This window comes from Mercenaria mercenaria, chromosome 9 (genome assembly GCF_021730395.1).
Source record: "Mercenaria mercenaria strain notata chromosome 9, MADL_Memer_1, whole genome shotgun sequence".
In the NCBI taxonomy this organism is placed as follows: domain Eukaryota; kingdom Metazoa; phylum Mollusca; class Bivalvia; order Venerida; family Veneridae; genus Mercenaria; species Mercenaria mercenaria.
The window spans coordinates 29259180-29281475 of record NC_069369.1 but is presented as its reverse complement, the minus strand read 5'-3'; the positions used below and the strand labels follow the sequence as shown (position 1 = coordinate 29281475).

The 22296-nt window shown below is 36.9% G+C and overlaps 1 protein-coding gene across 1 annotated transcript in view; it reads left to right on the top strand.

Moving 5' to 3' along the window:
* The first annotated feature begins 10670 nt into the window (after positions 1 to 10670).
* LOC123546804 (erythroid differentiation-related factor 1-like) overlaps positions 10671 to 22296 on the top strand; it is a 77196-nt gene continuing 65570 nt past the window's right edge. Inside the window, exon 1 of the mRNA XM_053551111.1 lies at positions 10671 to 10798. Coding sequence (XP_053407086.1) covers positions 10775 to 10798 — 24 coding nt within the window. The 5' untranslated portion in view covers positions 10671 to 10774. The remainder of the gene's footprint in view (positions 10799 to 22296) is intronic.

The window sequence follows — 22296 nt, the reverse complement described above, 5'->3', positions numbered from 1 at the left end:
AAACTCGCAACCATCAGATATTTCAAGGCTTTGATTTCCAATTGTTAAGATAATGATTGGTTCACAACATCTTTTTTATTTTTCGGCGGATGCTGTACTAAGAATGAATTCGTGACCTGGACCGACCCATACCATATGACATAAGTTTGCAATCAGACTAATTGATAACGCATTATAGAAAATTTATCAAAATAAAAGATTTATGCAACACTCTGCCTAATTGGAAGAGAGTGTCTATTTTTTCACTCTGCTGATTGTGCAAAGCTGAGTGAAATGTCAGTTAATTAATGACATATATTTAGCAAGAGTATCGATATAGGAAGTGTCCAGGGGTTCTGAACCATACCTCTAGAATGAATTTGATTCTAGAGGTACGGATCCGTACCTCTAGACAAACCTGTTGGGGTTTTCTAGGGGTACCGACCTCCTTTTTTTTAGAGATTTAGGGTTATATACATCTTAAATTTTGTTGAAAATGAAATAAGACTTAATCAGTATTTACCTGAAGCTTGGATCTAAATGGTTTACAGATACCAGCATTCCCCGGATTGTTAACCTTTTCTTTCAAAACCTAAATAACCGAGGAACTCCAAATGAATACACTGTTCCATGCCGATTAATTTATTGTAAATTAAACTGTTGACAACAGATTAACGAGTGTATCGATCCCTTGAATGAATTATATTTTAAATTCAGTTAGACATAATAATATGCACCTATTTATTTTGTTATTTAAAGTGGTATTATGCGCATCTTACTGCACATAATGTGTTTTTGGTGAATGTTTTATAAAAGCAATTTTTGGTTGTTGTGCATGTAAATCATATAAATGTGTTAAATTAACGACAATGCTGCATAAATATTTGAAGTTGGTGCTTTAGAAATAAAGAAATCAGACTAATAAAATAATAGTTATTTTCCTCAACCTTCTATGCAGTGATCTCCCTTACCCGCTATTATTTTCTATGTAAAAATAACAATTCATAACATATTTTATCAGAATTTCTAGCTTTCATTTCCTGCGAGACTACCCTTGTCTTGAAGGTCTGTCTTTAGGCAATCCAAAAATACCCTTAAAAATATGAGGTTGACCATAATGCAGTAAAACCATGATCACGTGCCCGAGACACGTGATGAAAAAGCTAATATTGCGTAGGTAGACTTCAGGAAATACATACTTTTCACTTTCATTTTACAAAAGAGCTTCGACTCAAATTTTGAAACATATAACGTAGCTTAAAATCATCCGCAGACATTCCTCTTTGCAATCAAGCATCGTCTGACATGAAAATGGCCTTTACTAGGCGGGAAAATTGCACTATATATACTAAACAAAACACCCATAAAATTGAAACGGTTCATTGCAGGGTCACGCGATGGGTCCACATACATCAGTGTTTCCCAAATGGTAAACAAACTGGGGCGGCGTTCGCTTGAAGACAGAAGATCTGATGCCAGGCTACTTATGTTTTATAAAATTGTAAATGGACTGGTTGCAGTGTCATTGCCAACTTACGTTACTAGTATACCACCTACCCGCTTCACCAGACACATGCACCTCTTGTCTTACAAGCAGATCATTACACACTGTCATCATTACAAATTCTCTAGCTACTATAGTTCTATGGAACTCTCTTCCAACCGAGGTTGTGCAGGACCCTACCCTGGAACAATTCACCGCCTTGGAACGGTCAGTGGCAAAAACACCACTGGGGAGCTTAAACCGGTTTATGGTGCGCACCCAACCTCACTCTTACCCCCACCATGTTCCAAAGACACGGGACAGTGTAAATAAAAGTATTCCCCTCCAGGTGAATCTCTAACACACGTAATGGAAACAAAAAGGCATGGCATGTAAAACACAGAAATGCTCGTGTATAAATATATAAAAAGCAAACCTTTAGAACCAAAAACGTATGTACTCAATGCCTTTTTAGAAGACAGAGCAACAAGAGAAACACCCTTAAGGGCCCGACGAAACAGGCCAGAAGACAGATATCAAAATAGTTCAGTCCTGGTAGGATTTAAAAACTGCTTATCATAGAGTCCTCCCCCTCTTCCGTCAGACACAATCAAAGAGGGAAGCGTAGAGTCCAACTGTAAACGGTTTGAACACTAAACATGCGGTATGTCTCAAAACAGTTGGGTCGTACCCTCTTTTAATAAAACGTTTTATTATTTTACCAAATACATTTGGAAAATTACCATTACCCAAGCTCTTACGAAGTTTGTAAACCACAACCCCATAAAAAAAAACGGGTTTAGAAATACCTTCTCGCAGAAGAGTCTTTAAATTACTATTGAATTTTAAAACTAAATCAGAATTACGATAGTAAAATTAAGCCTGATATTGTGCTTGGTACCGAATCATGGCTGAAGCCACACATAAAAAAATTCTGAAGTCTTTCCACCCGATTATAAAGTATACAGAAAAGATCGTAAACGTCGTACGGGACTTCAGTCAGACTCGGAGATCATCTGGGCTCAGATCAAACAGGAAAGTAAACAAGATCTTTATGTTTGTAGTGCCTACAGACCAGACAAGGACCTTAGTTGCATAGATGAAATAAATCGTACCACCTTACTTATTGACAGTTGTAACAACACCATCATAGTTGGGGGAGATTTTAATCTTGGAAATGTTATTTGGCGATCTCTTACAGTTGATACTGGTGCTACCCATGCAGATGAAAGTAACAAACTCCTTGACTTAGCAGACTCCTTTGGCTTTCAGCAATTGATTCATGAGCCAACTAGAACTACAGACACTACTCAAAATACCTCAGACCTTTTATTTATAAATAATCCAACCTTAGTTGACAATATCAAAGTCATTCCTGGCTTTAGTGACCACTGTATCCCTTTCATTGATATAACAGCTACCCCGGAATAAATTACAAAGAAAAAAGAAAGATACTTTTATTTGATAAAGCTGATTGGGCTGGTTTTAAATCAGAGTTCATAAATTTTGGAATAGAACTAAATAAAATGTGCGATAAACTAAATGTCCAGGAGTTTTGGGATAACTTCACGTCTAAACTTGAGAGTTTGACAGATAATTACGTACCATCTAAAATGTAAATGGGAAAACCACTTGGCTTGGATAAACACTGGGAAAAAAAGTTGCTTAAAAAAGGATAGACTGTATGCCAAGTTCAAAAAGTCAAAAGGAAAGTACCTTGATAAACTTAAGAAACTGAAAGCATTTATACAAAAGAAAACAAGAAAAGCCTACTGGAATTACATTTACAACATTGTTTGTGATCCTACTGAACAAAAGCATGGAACTACCAAAAAATTTTGGAGTTTCATTAAAAGTCTTAAGAAAGACTCCTGTGGTGTTGCATCCCTTAGAAAAGATGGCATGCTAAAGTCCAGTTCTCGTGATAAGGCAAATATATTAAACCATCAGTTTTCCTCTGTTTTTACCAAACCAGATGATTCTGTACTCCCAGACCTTGGAAACAGTCCTTACCCTGACATGAAAAATATTTCCGTTTCTGAAAATGGCGTCTCTAAACTACTTAAAGGACTAAATCCCCATAAAGCAGCTGGCCCAGATGCCATAAAATCTAGAATTCTTAAAGAGTGTGCTGATGAAATAGCACCAATTTTCACTCTCATTTTCAGTAAGTCCTTACAGTCCGGACTCGTACCATCTGATTGGAATCAGGCAAATGTCACCCCTGTCTTTAAAAAGGAGGAGAAGTTCAAACCTAGCAACTATAGGCCAGTGTCACTGACATGCATTGCATGCAAAATACTTGAATACATTGTAGTTAGTAACACCCTTGATCATCTGGATGCAAATGATATTATAGTTGACAATCAGCATGGCTTTCGAGCACGTAGATCATGTAAGACCCAACTTGTGGGCTTTGTTCATGATCTTGTCAAGTCTGTAAAGGAAGGCCAGGTTGATGTCGCTATAATGGATTTTAGTAAAGCTTTTGATGTAGTAGACCATAGAAGACTCCCCCACAAGCTTAAATTTTATGGCATCAGAGGCAATGCTCATCACTGGATAAAAGCCTTTCTCAGTAATAGAACGCAGAAAGTAGTTGTTGATGGTGCTATGTCGCCTGTAGCCACAGTTGATTCTGGCGTCCCCCAGGGTTCCGTTTTAGGGCCTCTTCTATTTCTTCTCTACATAAACGACCTCCCTGCCAGTGTTCGTTCGGATGTGAGACTGTTTGCTGATGACTGTATCATCTATAGAGTAATACGCTCAGCTGTGGACTCACAGACCCTTCAAGCAGATTTGGTCAGACTGGAAGGGTGGGAGAGGAAGTAGAGGATGGCCTTCAACGTAGACAAATGCCCCACCTAGATCTAAACCAGCCATGACTGACTACTTTCTACACAACCAACCCTTGTCTGAGGTCAAACAAGCTACCTATCTCGGTGTGGAACTTTCATCTAATCTCTGTTGGTCTCCACACATTAGCAAAATAACAAACAAGGCCAGTCAAAATCTTGGGTTCTTAAAACGAAATCTACATTCTGCCAAACCTGAAACTAAAGCAGCAGCCTACAAATCAATAGTCAGACCTTCCTTGGAATACTGTGCTTCTGTTTGGGACCCTTATCAATTAAATGACAAGCAGAAAAATTAGAAAAGGTACAAAAGAGGGCCGCTTTGTTTGTTACCAACAACTATTCAAAGTCGCCGGGTACTGTAACACAATTACTACAGCAATTACAATGGGAGTCCTTAGAGCGCAGAAGACAGAACATCCGTCTTAGCCTCTTCCATAAAATACATTATGGGCTTGTTGACATAATACTTTTACAATATATGGATCTACTATTAAGAACATCCAGACATCACCATCAACTAGCATAACATATACCACACTCATCAGTTGACTACATAAAGTACTCATTTTTCCCTAGGACAATAGTTGAATGGAACTCACTGCCGGTGCACTTAGTCAGCGATGACTCAAACGCTGTGTTTAAGTCGGAACTGACTGGGTTACCACACATCCCCTAGACAGTACATGTATGCTTTTATCTTTTAACAGTACTACCTCTCTTGTTTCTTCACCATGTACATAGTAGATTATGCAATGTATAGGCTTTAAGGGCTTGAGTAGGTTTTTGCACTATTTTTTATCACATTGTCAATGTCCCCCTGGGTGGATTGAGTAGCTTGGGAGGCTTGATAATCTTTCACTTTACTAACCCCCACGCATGGCCAGTATAGTCCAAAAGGACTGCTTGCATTATCATAGATGATGATGATGATGAGTTCAGTTCTTCTATTAAATCTCTCGCACAGACGCGCACACGTAATACTCGGGATGAGGGCGTGGCAGATAGGTAGGAAGGTGTTATGTCATTTACTTTTCAGGATAAACCAAGTTAGGGTTCGAGACCCAATATGAATAACACTCTTAAGGTTAATACATTTTAATCTACATGATACAAGTGCAACTACAATACTGAATACTTGACAATGAAACATGCCTATTATATAACACAGTAACAATAACTCAATGTCCTAATAGTGTTGCTGATACAGCGTTGTTGTGTCCCTTAGTATGTATGTAATCCAGTTACACAACACCCCTTTTCCAAAGTATGAAAGTTACTGTTGATCTTTAACTCGAGGTTTGTCTGTAACATCATGGTGGTGTTATGCACTAATAAAAATAAAATATGTAAAAACATAATTGAAATGTCACATCGTACATTCCACTGTTATTGCTAACCTAAGCTAAATTAAATCAATAATTGTAAACTGCCTCAAACAATTACAAGTTTAAACGATCTGGCGGTTTGGAAATTCTCCCAGACCTTGTAACAACACTGTTTGAACTTTCAGCATTTGATGTGTTTTGATTAGGAGACAGTTGCGAGTCTGATTGTTCGTTAGACACTGGTGACTGGAATGGGATATCAATTTCTTTATCAAAGCTTACTGTTTTGTTCAGTTTAACTAAATGTCTACGATTTCTTGAAATAATACTTTTAGGAGTTTCTACAACAAATGATCTCGGTCGTGAATCTTCTTTTATTATTTTGCCCTCAATATTCATGTCTTTCACAAATACCCCATCCCCTTGCTTCAGTGGAGGAAGGTACTGAGCGCGTCTAGACCTGTCGTAATTTTCTTTTGAGTAATTACAGTAATTCTTTTCTTTCTGCTGTATCTCTCTAGAATTTACCGGTTTCGGATCAAGCTTATGTGGCGCTTGAGGGAGTGTACCGTAGTTTTAATCTGACGCCCGAATAAAAATTGACTTGGCGAAAGCCCAATTTGCAACGGAGTAGCCTGATATGTCAACAAAGCGAGATACGGATCATCACACGCGTTCAGCAGACGTTTGACAGTCTGTACGGCACGTTCAGCTTCTGAATTACCCATAGGGTACCTCGGACTTGAGGTTATGTGCTCGATACCGTAATCAACACAAAACTTGTTGAAAGTATACAAAGCATATTGCGGACCTCCGTCTGTGACTATAGTGTCGCATAGTCCATGACGTGACAATATTGATTTAAGATGCGCAACAACAGTCGCAGACGACAGTGAACTGAGTTTAGCTATTTCAATGTAGCGAGAATAATAATCTATCACCAGCAAATATGTGCAACCGCGCCATTGAAACAAATCTGAACCTAACTTAGACCAACACCTGTCTGGAAAAGGTGTAGCAATCAATGGGTCTCTTTTTTCGTTTTGCATTTTAGCGCAAGTAACACACCCTTTAACAAGATTTTCAATGGCTTTGCTTATTCCTAGCCACCAAACAGATTCTTTTGCCCTTGATCTACATTTATTGATCCCTTGGTGGGCCTCATGTAACCTAGCCAAAATATCTGTTTTCAATTCAGATGGAATAATAAGCCTGTCATTTCTCATTAACAACCCATTGTTTACAGTAATTTCACCTTGAAATTTCCAATATAATTTTGAAATTTCACATGACTCTGATTCAGGCCACCCATTTTGAGTAAATTCAATTAATATTTGACAGACATAGTCTGACATTTGCTTTGACCTTATTTCCTGCAGTCGTTTGTCTGTGGCTGGCAAACTTTTAAGTATTAAATCAACATACATTTGAGTTTCAGTGCAGTTTTGCCTATCCTCAAATGTCAAACTGTCACACGTTGGATGTCTACTAAGTAGGTCAGGTATGATTAACTCTTTACCAGGCATATGTGAAATTGTGTACGAAAATTGCATGAGTCTCAGTCTGAAACGTTGTATTCGTACTGGTAATTCACTCAAGTCCTTTTGTCCCAGAAGTGGTACTAATGGTTTATGGTCAGTAACTATAGTAAAGGATTTCCCTATTAAGAAGTCCTTATGCTTTTCACATCCATATGTGACCCCTAGAGCTTCTTTCTCTATGGTTGAATACCTTTGTTCTGTTGGAGTTAAAGCCCTTGAAGCATACGAAACTGGCTTGAATTCACCATTGTCTTGTTTCTGGAGCACTACACAACCAATTGCATAATTGGAGCTGTCCGTCATAAGAGTAGTCTCTCTGTTTGGGTCATACAGTGCAAGAACAGGTGTTTCTGTCAAAATACACTTGATCTTATCAAATGCTTCCCGTTGGTCACTACCCCAGTAAAATTGATTTTTACTACTCAGCAAATCTCTAATTGGCTTTGAATACTCAGCTAGAAGTGGGGAAAACTTTCCTAGCTGTGTGACCATGCCCATGAAAGTTCGAACACTGTGCACATCCTTAGGAGGTGCCAAGTCCCTAATAGCCTTGACTTTGTCAGGGTCTACAGCTATGCCATCTTGGCCAACTATATGTCCAACAAACTTTACCTGAGTTTTCTTGAACACACATTTGTCTTGGTTAAGAGTCAAGTTTGCTTGTTCTAGCCTAGTTAAGACAGTCTCTAGTCTTGAGTCATGCTCTTCACTTGTCCGTCCATAAACTAGAATATCGTCAGTCTGGCATAAAACACCGTCTATGCCTTCAAGGATTTGCGACATTTGCTTCTGAAAATATTCAGAACTGCTGCTAAGCCCCATAGGCAGTCGTTTAAATGCAAACCTACCAAATGGCGTTATGAATGTTGTGAGTAACTGACTTTCTGGTGCAAGATTTATTTGCCAAAACCCGCTATTGGCGTCTAGCTTGCTGAAATACTTTGCACCCGCCATCCGCCCCAAACTTTGATCTATAATGGGCAAGGGATAATTTTCACGGCGTACATTTTTATTCAACTGGGTAACGTCAACGCATATACGAACGTTAGAATCGCTTTTTGGTACACAGACTATGCCTGCACACCAGTCAGTGCTTTGATCGACCTTGAAAATGACACCTGACTTTTCCATTCTTTCAAGTTCAGCTTTTACTTTTGGAAGCAATGGAATAGGTACGCGTCGCGGTACTGCTAGAGCAAACGGTTTCGCTCCTTCATTAAGGGAAATACGGTATTCTCCATCTAACTGTCCTAGCTCCCTAAACAATCTAGGATGGGTGCGCTTAACAGAATCTACCGAAGTAACTTCATCGATGTTAAGCTTGACCAAATTTAAACCGATAATTGCCGGTCTACAGTTTCAGGTATCACCGTAACATCAGCCCCAGTGTCTATCTTAAAACAGACTAACAAATGTCTCACCTTTAGTTTGGCTCTCCATTGACCATCTCCTGTTTCTATTGTTCCCAGATAATCACTTTTTTCTGCGAGTTCATTTAGTGTTTTAGTTCTGCAGCACACAGAGAAATGATCCATCTTTCCACATTTGAGACAGTTTTTCCCTTTTGCGGGGCATTTTCCCTGAATATGCGTCCGGTTACACCTAGTACATTGATTTTGTCCTTTAGGCATCGGAGTCCTATGTTGTTTCTTTTTTGTTGGATTTTGCTTCGGCGCCCGATATTCTCCCAAAGACTGTTTTGGTCTGGCTCCGCGGCTGACCTCGTCCGCTGACCCTCGCTCTTTATCGTGCTGATCTTTGACCTGTCGTTTTTACGATTTCACTTTGTCTATCCATTTGAACTGCCTTTTCAAGTGTGAGTTCTGATTCTAATTGCATTTTCTCAGATAAATTTGTATCTAATATTCCAATCACAATTTTGTCCCTTATTTGCTCATTTTTGGTGTCTCCTGGAAATGCACAATTTTCAGACAATTCGTAAAGTGTTCGTATGAATGACTCAACGGTCTCTCCTTGATTTTGTCGTCTTGAATGAAATTTTGCACGTTCATGTATAACATTTTCTTTGGATTGAAATGTTTATCAAATTCGTCCAAGACTTTTTCAAATTTCTTGCTATCATCAGCTGATAGATTGAAGGATTTCAACAGATTGTCTGCATTTTGACCCATTGTATAAATTAATGTAGCCACCTGGATCTCTCTATTATCCTTATGCAGTTTTGATGCAGTTCGATAGAATGAAAATCTTTGTTTCCACTCATTCCATTTGCTCGGATTCGTAAAATCGAAATTTTCTGGAGGTGATAATTTCGCCATTATTCCAACAATTTAATGTTGCACTCTGTTATAAACAATTTAATGTTAATCCATATTAATTTACAATTTAATGTAAGTCCACTTTGTGTCAGTTTTTAACTTCTGACACCATGTTATGTCATTTACTTGTCAGGATAAACCAAGTTAGGGTTCGAGACCCAATATGAATAACACTCTTAAGGTTAATACATTTTAATTTACATCTACAATACTGAATACTTGACAATGAAACATGCCTATTATATAGGCCAAAGTTTACAGAAATGTTGGTCAGCATGTGTAGTTGTGCACCTGGGGTTTCGCATCCGGATTCACTCAGTATTGTAGGAGTTCTGGCCCCTGACTAATGTCATGTAGTGGGGGCATCTGTGTCCCATGGACACATTTCTAGTTTATATATTTTTTTAGAGTTTTTCTAAAAAAATACTTAAATTATTTTGATTTATTCAGAAATAAAAAATGTATGTACAAAAATTAACATATTTAATTCAATAGACCTATTAACTGCAATTTTTTTTATAAGACTGCAGAATTATTCTTAAAAACTTAATCAACATCATTTTTTATTTCCAAATAAAGTTGCTGTATATTTTGATTAAGTATGTGCTAAAGTTCTGCTGTTATGCTTCTTTGATCTGAGACTGCTCAACACCTACCATTAATCAAAGATCAGTCAAGTATAACAAAAGATCATTTAACACCTATTTAATCACTATAAATAATCAGGGGGTGAAACATCTAGGGGTGAAACAACCAGGAGGTGAAAAGTCTAGGGGAGAAACGTCTAGGAGGTGAAACGTCTTGATACCTTATAGAACACAGTAACAATAACTCAATGTCCTAATAGTGTTGCTGATACAGCGTTGTTGTGTCCCTTAGTATGTATGTAATCCAGTTACACAACAGTAGGTAGGGAGAGAGAGAGAGAGAGAGAGAGAGGGGGGGGGAGAGAGAGAGTGGGTAGGTAGGTAGGTAGGTAGGTAGGTAGGTTGGGTAGGGTAGGGTAGATAGATAGACTATATTCGAGTGGACCACTGCGCCAAATCCGGCGAATTACTACCTTCATGTCTCCAAAGAGCTATAAAAATATTTTTTTTTATACTTCTTTGATGTCTCATAGCAAGTAGTTATAATATTTAGTTTTCTTTAACCTTCGACAGCTTCCTGCACAAATTAGTGTTCTATTACATTTACAAATATAACGTCTTATAGATATCACGCCGCATTATTATTTCTAGAAATTTCGGGAAAAATACAAACAAAAATACAATTTGGGACATAATATGCCGTGCGGTAACTCTTAGAAACAATGGCAGAGAAGTTAAAGGAACAGGTTAGTCTGCTTTTTACCAGTAGATAATGTTCTTAATAAAGATTTTAAATGGGTGGAAATCAGTAGCCGGACAGGACAAGTTTTCGGACAAGTTTATGGGACACCTGCACTTCTAAAATACAGTGCTTTAGGGTATAGCGGATAACTAACTAATTTTTCCTGCATTCCAATTCAAAGAAATGACAATAATAGCTTTTTTTTCAGTATATCAGACAGAAAACATCTATTCTTCTTAAAACAGTCAGCTTTTCATAGAAATTCATGTGTTTTTTCTCTCCACGCCATTGTTTACATATGAGCTGATTTAGGGTGTACAGGATAGCTTTGGTCATTTTTTAAATTATAAGTTTAAAATCAACATCTTAACAAACTTTCCAAGACTTCTTTAATATAAATCAGAATAATAATGTTCCTTTTCACATAATCAAGCTTTTTAAATTTCATTAAATACTTTCATTACTTTACTTTTTACATATACACTAATTTGTCTTTAGGAGCTTTATTACATTTGATGACATAGAAAAATAACCACAAGCAATATTTAAATGTATGTCGAATGTCTGTTTGCTGCATAAAAGAATGATATATAAATTTATCCAATTTCAAGTCTGAATAAATTTACCATCATCCTCATACCCTAAAATCCGCTATACCCTAAAGCACTGTACAAGTGTAAATCTTTTTCACACAACCTCAGGATTATAGCTAGTAAAATTACTCCCTTAGTGGACAGTCACTCGCCTATAATGAAATTTTAAAATGTCCTTTTAAGGAACAATTTATGTTCACACCAATTTTCAAAAAAACATAGCCGTAACTAGTTTCCTTTTGATATTCATTTTGTTACTCTTAAATTTCTTTCACCCCAACATTTTTCTTTCACTTAATTTTGTCACCTCACCGTCAAGTTGCTCTCCATATAATAACTGCATCGATAGTAAAAATAATCACAGTCTAACCCCTACCGTAGTTTCCCAAAGTGTCAGTATTAAACATCAGTTATTTTCATTTTCTCAGGACTTACTTCCCGAAAAATAATTATTTTGAAAAGTGTTTTAAAAATATGGACACCATAATCATCATCCACCTACCCGTCTTGATGGCGGAAAAAAAAGTTGAAGATCATCGGTAATTATTCTGTTGATAAACTAAGTAATTGGCCTGTTTTCACCATCAATTAACATCCTCTCAAAGAGCTAAAAGAAGTGTGTCGGTATCATGACATCTGAAGTGGAGATCAAAGCGGTATTGTTGCACGAGATTGTCATGGCATTACGTCATATTACAGTTTTCGCGCCATACATGTGACCTATTTGCCCTCAAGAAATTTACATTATCGTTTGAGAAGAATATTTTATAAAAAAAAAAATACATGTACAAAGATTCATTTAAAACTTATTAAAAACCGCAACAACATCATTTTGTTTTTTTCTATTTACGTCCACGAGGTCACGTACCCTATTCCGCCGCACTAACAGAAACCTTTTTACCAAAAAAAATCGTTTTACTCAATGTATTTAAATTACTGTCGCTTTTTCATTATTTAAGATTTTTTAATTCTGTTTTTTTGTTCTTTCTGGTCAAAAGTCTGAATTTTATGCCCATTGTATATATCATTTATTTTCTCTTAGAAAGAAATCAGTAATTAAGATCGCGCTGTTTGAAATTTAACAAATGATTATATGAAAATTCGACCGTTTTCATACAAATTTGCTTACATTTCCGTCGATATTTTATTGAAATCTTCATAGAATTCAAATTGTATTACTTCTCAAGCGGTGTTGAAAAACTGAAGCGATAATGTTAAAAAATGAATGCACATGATAGGTTTGAGATTGAGATATCCACGCCTAGGTATTTAGCTGAGCTGACTGATTCAAGTTGGACTCCATGTAGGTAATACTGGGTAGGGATAGGATGTTTCCTTCTAGTGGCGTGGATCACTTGACACTTGGAGGGGTTGAACTCCATATCCCACTCCAACTCCCACTTTCCTAGAAGTTTTAGGTCATTTTGGAGAGTGACAGATTGGTCTGCAGATGACAATGTTAGATATATTGCCGTGTCATCTGCAAACAGACGGACTTTGGAACTGACGTTTTGTGGGAGGTCATTTATGTAAGCTAGGAAGAGCAGCCAGGGGACCAAGTACAGACCTCTGCGGGACACCTGATGATACTGGGATGGCATCAGAGGTAGTGCCATTTAGGACTACTGATTGGATCCTATCATCTAAGAAGCCTTTGACCCATCTTAGTGTGTTACCTCTGACTCCATATTCATGCATTTTTAGTAAGACTTTCTCATGGCTAACCTTGTCGAAAGCCTTACTAAAATCTATATAAGTATAAGATCTACTTGTTTCTTATTGTAGACTGAAGTGACCAAATCATTTATTAACATAACTAACTGAGTAACGCATTCTGATTCATGACCTTTTTTCCCTAAATCCATGCTGTAGGTCATACAGAATACCATGTTTTTCCTTTTATTTTATTGAATAGATTATTGTTTCAATTTATTTAAGTGATTGTAACTAGTCCTGGCTTCCAAAACTCTAAATGCCGCTTTTTCATATTTTGTTTTTTCATAGTTGCGGCTTTAGGGTTTTGGATCAGGCCTACTATGAAACCATACCAAAATAAAAAGTTGTCCAACTTTTCATCGCAAACGTAGTCAGCTGAAATTCTGAACGAAGACATATGGGTATCTTGATAAAGTAATTACTTCTACATCAGTTAACACCATTTATCAAATTCTGCAAGCAAATCTTACAATAAAATCGCCGATTTTTACAAGTCACTGTTAGATCAGCATCATTTCGGCGGCCATTGTTGAATAGCTACTGCGAGATTCTCGCATGACATCACCATGCGAACCGCTAAAAATATACATAAAGAGCACCTTGTAAACAAAATATAATTTATACATACCAGTTTTCTTAAGGATTTATCTATGAAAATAATAATTCAAATCAATTTCAATAAAAAATAACCATTTTCCCAAGTTTTTTGTCACCGGGATGCTGATGCAACTTCAAACACGAAGCGGCACATGTTAGTGCTCTCTTAGCGGTTCGCGCGGGTGAAAGGTCAGTATCGTATTTCAAGGGAGCAAGATGGCAGTGTAGAGTAAACGTTTCAGGCCAGTTCGAAATTGTCAGGTATTTCTGCCTTCAGTTATGGGTTTTGATGCGTAAAATATGGCACAATGGTAGATTTTACTATATATTAACTGATTAGAAAGTTCTGCTGCCGATTTCTTTATAGGTTAGAGACCACCAATTATTTTCCCATAGACTTACATTGTAACATTATGGCATGTACAGCCTTCCATACATCGAAACATGTATATCTAATTACAAGTTTTTCAAGAACTATCCTAGTTCTACCAAAATATCGTACGAAAAACATATGAATAGTGATACTTTATTTAAGTAATTTTCGTGTGAATGAGATGACCCCCTGTTTACATCATTGACATGGCGGGAGAAATTCGTTTGATAAAACTTTTTTTCAATACACATAAAATGTAGCAAATTTTGTCAAAATGTATAATAAAATACTGTAAATGCAGTGAAAAAATATCAATTTTGAAAAAATAATCACTTCCTGGGTTTGTTTACATGACTGACCAGTCAGAACGCACAGACGTTACCTTATTCCCAGGTATACACTTACCTCATTCGCAGTAAGTTCCCTGTACTTTTTTAGCTCGACTATTCATAGAATAGTAGAGCTATTGGACTCGCCCATGCGTCCGCGTCGGCGTCCGCGTCCCGATTTGGTTAAGTTTTTGTATGTAAGCTGGTATCTCAGCAACCACTTGTGGGAATGGATTGAAACTTCACACACTTATTCACTGTGATAAACTGACTTACATTGCACAGGTTCCTTAACTCTGTTTTGCTTTTTTACAAAATTATGCCCCTTTTTTGACTTAGAAATTTTTGGTTAAGGTTTTGTATGTAAGCTGGTATCTCAGTAACCACTTGTGGGAATGGATTGAAACTTCACACACTTATTCACTGTGATAAACTGACTTACATTGCACAGGTTCCATAACTCTATTTTGCTTTTTTACAAAATTATGCCCCTTTTTCGACTTAGAATTTTTTGGTTAAGGTTTTGTATGTAAGCTGGTATCTCAGTACTCACTAATTGGAATGGATTGAAACTTCACACACTTGTTCACTGTCATAATCTGACATACACAAAGCAGGTTTCATAACTCTATTTTGTTTTTTTACAAAATTATTCCCCTTTTTCGACTTAGAATTTTTTGGTTAAGGTTTTGTATGTAAGCTGGTATCTCAGTATCCACTAATGGGAAAGGATTGAAACTTCACACACTTGTTCACTGTCATGATATGACTTGCAGTGCAAAGGGTCAATAACTCAACTTTGCATTTTACAAAATTATGCCCCTTTTTAAACTTAGGAGTTTTGGGTTAAATTCTTATATGTAAGCTGGTATCTCAGTACCCACTAATGGGAATAGATTGAAACTTCACACACTTGTCCACTGTCATGAACTGATAAGCACTATGCAGGTTCCATAACCCTATTTTGCTTTTTTTAAATTATGCCCCTTTTTCGACTTTCGTATTCATTCAGTCGACAAGGCTGTTGAATAGTCGAGCGTTGCTGTCCTCCGACAGCTCTTGTTGAATTGGTGGTCTCTGACCTATAGATGAATGTTTCGTATCACATTTTCCAATTTTACAGTGATATTGTGAAACATGATCCAATACCAGATGTCTTACAAAGTTTCATCAAGAAATGTTCAGTTTTAAGAAAGATATGGACAGTTTACTGAGGTCACCCCCTGTCGATTTATATGCCCAGACTCGGTCCCTGTCGTCGTCAGATTGTAATTTTTCGTGAAAAATTTCACTTATCTGCATTTGATTTCACTTGGAAGCTGAAATACGATTCATTCCGTAAAAAATAGAAATAAGGTCTAATAATTTTGATCATTCTCTAACATTACAGAGATAAAAATTATCCTTTTTCGCCCAAAAGCTCAGATAAAAATGGGCACACCTGTTAAAAAAAGAGGCCAAAATTTAACAAAAATCAAATTTCACGTTTATTTTTGCACGAAAACGTCTTTCTACATCATTTACAACAGATTTTTGGCCATTTACATTACCTGTGATGGCTTCCGACGAAAGTCATGTTTTAGCTCTATTATAGGTTTGAGACCACCAATTGTTTTCCCATAGACTTACATTGTAACATTATGGCCTGTACGGCCTTCCATACATCGAAACATGTATATCTAATTACAATTTTTTCAAGAACTATCCTAGTTCTACCAAAATATCAGAAGAAAAACATATGAATAGTGATACTTTATTTAAGTAATTTTCATGTAAATGAGATGACCCCCTGTTTACATCATTGACATGGCGGGAGAAATTCATTTGATAAAACTTTTTTTCAATACACATAAAATGTAGCAAATTTTGTCAAAATGTATAATAAAATACTGTAAATGCAGTGAAAAAATATCAATTTTGAAAAAATAATCACTTCCTGGGTTTGTTTACATGACTGACCAATCAGAACGCACAGACGTTACCTTATTCCCAGGTAAACACTTACCTCATTCTCAGTAAGTTCCCTGTACTTTTTAGCTCGACTATTCATAGAATAGTGAGCTATTGCACTCGCCCATGCGTCGGCGTCGGCGTCGGCGTCTGCGTCCGCGTCCGCGTCCCGATTTTGGTTAAGGTTTTGTATGTAAGCTGGTATCTCAGTAACCACTTGTGGGAATGGATTGAAACTTCACACACTTATTCACTGTGACAAACTGACTTACATTGCACAGGTTCCATAACTCTATTTTGCTTTTTTACCAGATTATGCCCCTTTTTCGACTTAGAAATTTTTGGTTAAGGTTTTGTATGTAAGCTGGTAACTCAGTAACCACTTGTGGGAATGGATTGAAACTTTACACACTTATTCACTGTGATGAACTGATCTACATTGCACAGGTTCCATAACTCTATTTTGCTTTTTTACAAAATTATGTCCCTTTTTCGACATAGAAATTTTTGGTTAAGGTTTTGTATGTAAGCTGGTATCTCAGTACTTACTAATTGGAATGGATTGAAACTTCACATACTTGTTCACTATCATGATCTGACATGCACTAAGCAAGTCCCATAACTCTACTCTCTTTCTTTTCAAAATTATGCCCCTTTTTCGACTAAGCAGTTTTTGGTTAAATTTTTGTATGTAATCTGATATCTCAGTATCCACTAATTGGAATGGATTGAAACTTCACACACTTGTTCACTGTCATGATCTAACATGCACTGTGAAGGTCCCATAACTCTACTTGGCATTTTTACAAAATTATGCCCCTTTGACTTAGCAGTTTTTTGTTAAGTTTTTGTATGTAAGCTGGTATCTCAGTATCCACAAATTGGAAAGGATTGAAACTTCACACACTTGTTCACTGTCATGATATGACATGCAGTACAGAGGTTCAATACCTCTACTTTGCATTTTACAAAGTTATGCCCCTTTTTCAACTTTTGTATTCATTCAATTGACAAGGCTGTTGAATAGTCGAGCGTTGCTGTCCTCCGACAGCTCTTCTTTGAATTGGTGGTCTCTGACGTATATATGTATGAACGCGTGTCAGATTTCTGGCACGATTATTGCTATGATTTCCCTACGGAGTGTCACTTCAGCGCTCCCGTCCAAATCCAGCATATAAACCGGGAGAGCTGAAGTATCTTAAGCTAGATTGTAACAAGCAAACCTAGTCAATATAATTGTATAGTTGAATATCGTTATATTTTTAGCTTGACTATTCAAAGAATAGTAGAGCTATTGGACTCACTCATGCGTCTGCGTCGGCGTCCGCGTTGGCGTCGGCGTCCTGATTTGGTTAAGGTTTTGTATGTAAGCTGGTGTCTCAGTAACCACTTGTGGGAATGGATTGAAACTCCACACACTTATTCACTGTGATAAACTGACCTACATTGCACAGGTTCCATAACTCTATTTTGCTTTTTTAGCTCACCTGTCACAAAGTGACAAGGTGAGCTTTTGTGATCGCGCGGTGTCCGTCGTGCGTCCGTGCGTCCGTAAACTTTTGCTTGTGACCAATCTAGAGGTCACATTTTTCATGGGATCTTTATGAAAGTTGGTCAGAATATTCATCTTGATGATATCTAGGTCAAGTTCGAAACTGGGTCACGTGCCATCAAAAACTAGGTCAGTAGGTCTAAAAATAGAAAAACCTTGTGACCTCTCTAGAGGCCATATATTTCACAAGATCTTCATGAAAATTGGTCAGAATGTTCACCTTGATGATATCTAGGTCAAGTTTGAAACTGGGTCACGTGGGGTCAAAAACTAGGTCAGTAGGTCTAAAAATAGAAAAACCTTGTGACCTCTCTAGAGGCTATATTTTTCATGAGATCTTCATGAATATTGGTCAGAATGTTTATCTTGTTGATATCTAGGTCAAGTTCGAAACTGGGTCACGTAGGGTCAAAAACTAGGTCATTAGGTCTAAAAATAGAAAAACCTTGTGACCTCTCTAGAGGCCATATTTCTCAATGCATCTTCATGAAAATTAGTCAGAATGTTCATCTTGATGATATCTAGGCCAAGTTCGAAACTGGGTCACGTGGGGTCAAAAACTAGGTCAGTAGTTCTAAAAATAGAAAAACCTTGTGACCTCTCTAGAGGCCATATTTCTCAATGGATCTTCATGAAAATTGGTCAGAATGTTCACCTTGATGATATCTAGGTCGAGTTCGAAACTGGGTCATGTGCGGTCAAAAACTAGGTCAGTAGGTCTAAAAATAGGAAAACCTTGTGACCTCTCTAGAGGCGATATTTTTCAATGGATCTTCATGAAAATTGATCAGAATGTTTACCTTGAAGATATCTAGGTCAAGTTCGAAACTGGGTCACGTGGGGATAAAAGTAGGTCAGTAGATCTAAAAATAGAAAAACCTTGTGACCTCTCTAGAGGCCATATTTTTCATGAGATCTTCATGAATATTGGTCTGAATGTTCATCTTGATGATATCTAAGTCAGATTCAAAACTGGGTCACGTGGGGTCAAAAACTAGGTCAGTAGGTCTAAAAATAGAAAAAACCTTGTGACCTCTCTAGAGGCCATATTTCTCAATGGATCTTCATGAAAATTGGTGAGAATGTTCAGCTTGATGATATCTAGGTCAGGTTCGTAACTGGGTCATGTGCGGTCAAAAACTAGGTCAGTAGGTCGAAAAATAGAAAAACCTTGTGACCTCTCTAGAGGCCATATTTTTCATGAGATCTTCATGAAAATAGGTGAGAATGTTCACCTTGATGATATCTAGGTCAAGTTTAAAAGTGGGTCAGTGCCTTCAAAAACTAGGTCATTAGGTCAAATAATAGAAAAACCTTGTGACCTCTCTAGAGGCCATGTTTTTCAATGGATCTTCATGAAAATTGGTCAGAATTTTTTATCTTGATGATATCTAGGTCACATTTGCTCAAAAACTAGGTCACTATGTCAAATAATAGAAATGACGATGTCATACTCAGTTGAACACTGGGTCATGTGGAGATAGGTGAGCGATTCAGGACCATCATGGTCCTCTTGTTTAGTAAATTATGCCCCTTTTTCAACTTAGAAATTCTTGGTTAAGGTTTTGTATGTAAGCTGGTATCTCAGTAACCACTTGTGGGAATGGATTGAAACTTCACACACTTATTCACTGTGATAAACTGACCTACATTGCACAGGTTCCATAACTCTATTTTGCATTTTTACAAAATTATGTCCCCTTTTCGACTTAGAAATTCTTGGTTAAGGTTTTGTATGTAAGCTGGTATCTCAGTAACCACTTGTGGGAATGGATTGAAACTTCACACACTTATTCACTGTGATAAACTGACCTACATTGGACAGGTTCCATAACTCCATTTTGCTTTTTTACAAAATTATGTCCCCTTTTCGACATAGAAATTCTTGGTTAAGGTTTTGTATGTAAGCTGGTATCTCAGTACCCACTAATGGGAATGGATTGAAACTTCACACACCTGTTCACTGTCATGATCTGACGTGTCCTGTGTAGGTCCCATAACTCTACTTTGCATTTTTGTCAAAATTATGCCCCTTTTTCGACTTAGAAATTCTTGGTTAAGGTTTTGTATGTAAGCTGGTATCTCAGTACCCACTAATGGGAATGGATTGAAACTTCACACACTTGTTCACTGTCAAGATCTGACATGCACTGTGTAGGTCCCTTAACTCTACTTTGCCTTTTTGTCAAAATTATGCCCCTTTTTCGACTTAGCAGTTTTTGGTTAAGTTTTTGTATGTAAGCTGGTATTTCAGTATCCACTTACGGGAAAGGATTGAAACTTCACGCACTTGTTCACTTTATGAGCTGATAAGCTCTGTGAAGGTTCCATAACCCTTTTTCCCATTTTTACAAAATTATGCCCCTTTTCTTGACTTTTGTATTCATTCAATTGACAAGGCTGTTGAATAGTCGAGCGTTGCTGTCCTCCGACAGCTCTTGTTTTGACTTTTCGATATCCGCCTAGGTAGACAACGTAAAATATCAGAATGTTAAATCGGTCTACCTGAGGTCTCATTATTTAGACTACAAGCAAACTCTACCTTTTAAAAGCCTAGCAAGTAGTCCGTCCGTTAGCAATTTCTCGTTATCGCATCTTCTCAGAAACTACTTGAGGGATTTTGACCACACTTTGTCAGGATGATGTATTGGTACCCTAGTTGTGTCCCCCTGAAAATCAAGACTGGTTATGGCCCTTTGTTTATTTCGATTTCTAATATAATTTTATATCCAGTGGCCCTCCAGGTAGTTAATTGGTTTTTTATGGCCTTACCTGTAGAAGGGTCATAAAGTCTGCAGACACTAATGAGATAATGATTCAAGTTGTTCATTATTTTCCTATTACACCTCAGCAGTAAATGGACTACCCTAGCAGATTGATGATTAATTTGTTTAGTTCTCAGATTTCTTGGTTTAATTATTAGTTATAAGTAATTATATGTGCATTCTTTGTTTCAATAATAATAAAAAAATAATTGCATATAACTCATTAATGGTGTCATCTCTCTTGTTTAGTTTAGGGTATGGGTTTAATTATTAGTTATAATATAAGTAATTTTATGTGCATTCTGTTTCCGTAATAAAAAAAAAAATTGCATATAACTCATTAATGGTGTCATCTCTCTTGTTTAGTTTAGGGTATGGGTTTAATTATTAGTTATAATATAAGTAATTTTATGTGCATTCTCTGTTTCCGTAATAAAAAAAAAAATTGCATATAACTCATTAATGGTGTCATCTCTCTCGTTTAGGGTATGGGTTTAATTATCAGCTATAAGTAATTTTATGTGCATTCTCTGTTTCCATAATAAGAAAAAAAAATTGCATATAACTCATAAATGGTGTCATCTCTCTTGTTTAGGGTCAAGGTCACTTATTTTGATCAAATGACCTACTTTTTTGTTTTTAACCTACAACATTCAAATTTGGACCACGTATAGTTTTGAGTGGCTAGATGAACCTTGACATGAGTTGACCTTGATCTTGACCTAGTGACCTACTTCCACATTTCTGTAGCTACAGCCTTCAAATTTTGACCCATGCATAGGTTTGTGTACCGAAATAAACTTTGACCTTGACATTGACCTAGTGACCTACTTCCACATTTTTGAAGGTACAGGCTTCAAATTTGGACCACATGCACAGTTTTGTGTTTCGAAATAAAATTTGACCTTGATTTTTACCTTAAGTGGCCTTCTTTCACGTTTCTCAAGCTACAGCCTTCAAATTTGGACCACATGCTTAGTTTTGTGTACTGAAATGAACTTTGATCTTGAGATTGACCTAGTGACCTACTTTCACATTTCTTAAGCTACAGGCTTCAAATTTGGACCACTTGCATAGTTTTGAGTTCTGAATTGAAATTTGACCTTGATTTTTAGCACACCATCATTAGATGGTGGGCTATTCAAATCACTCTGCGTCCATGGTCCGTCCGTCATTCCGTCCGTCCATCCGTCCGTTAACAATTTCTCATTATCGCATCTCCTCAGAAACTACTTGGGGGATTTTGACCAAACTTTCAAAGTTTGTCAGAATGATGTATTGGTACCCTAGTTGTGTCCCTCTGAAAATCAGACTGGTTCAACAATTTATGAGTGAGTTATGGCCCTTTGTTTATTTCTATAATTTACATAGATTTATATAGGGAAAAACTTTGAAAATCTTCTTGTCCAGGGTTCGCACAGGCCTTGAAAAGTCCTTGAATTCGATGGTAGTCCTTGAAAACTCCTTGAAAATGACAAAAACCCAAAAAAACCTGGAAAAGTACTTGAATTTTGAAAAAAACTCCTTGACTTTGACCTTTTACTCCTTGAAAATATTCTTTCCGTAACTTTGTTTTGCAAAAAGAATTTAAGGCTTAAAATAAATCGGAGAAAATGAAAATAAATTC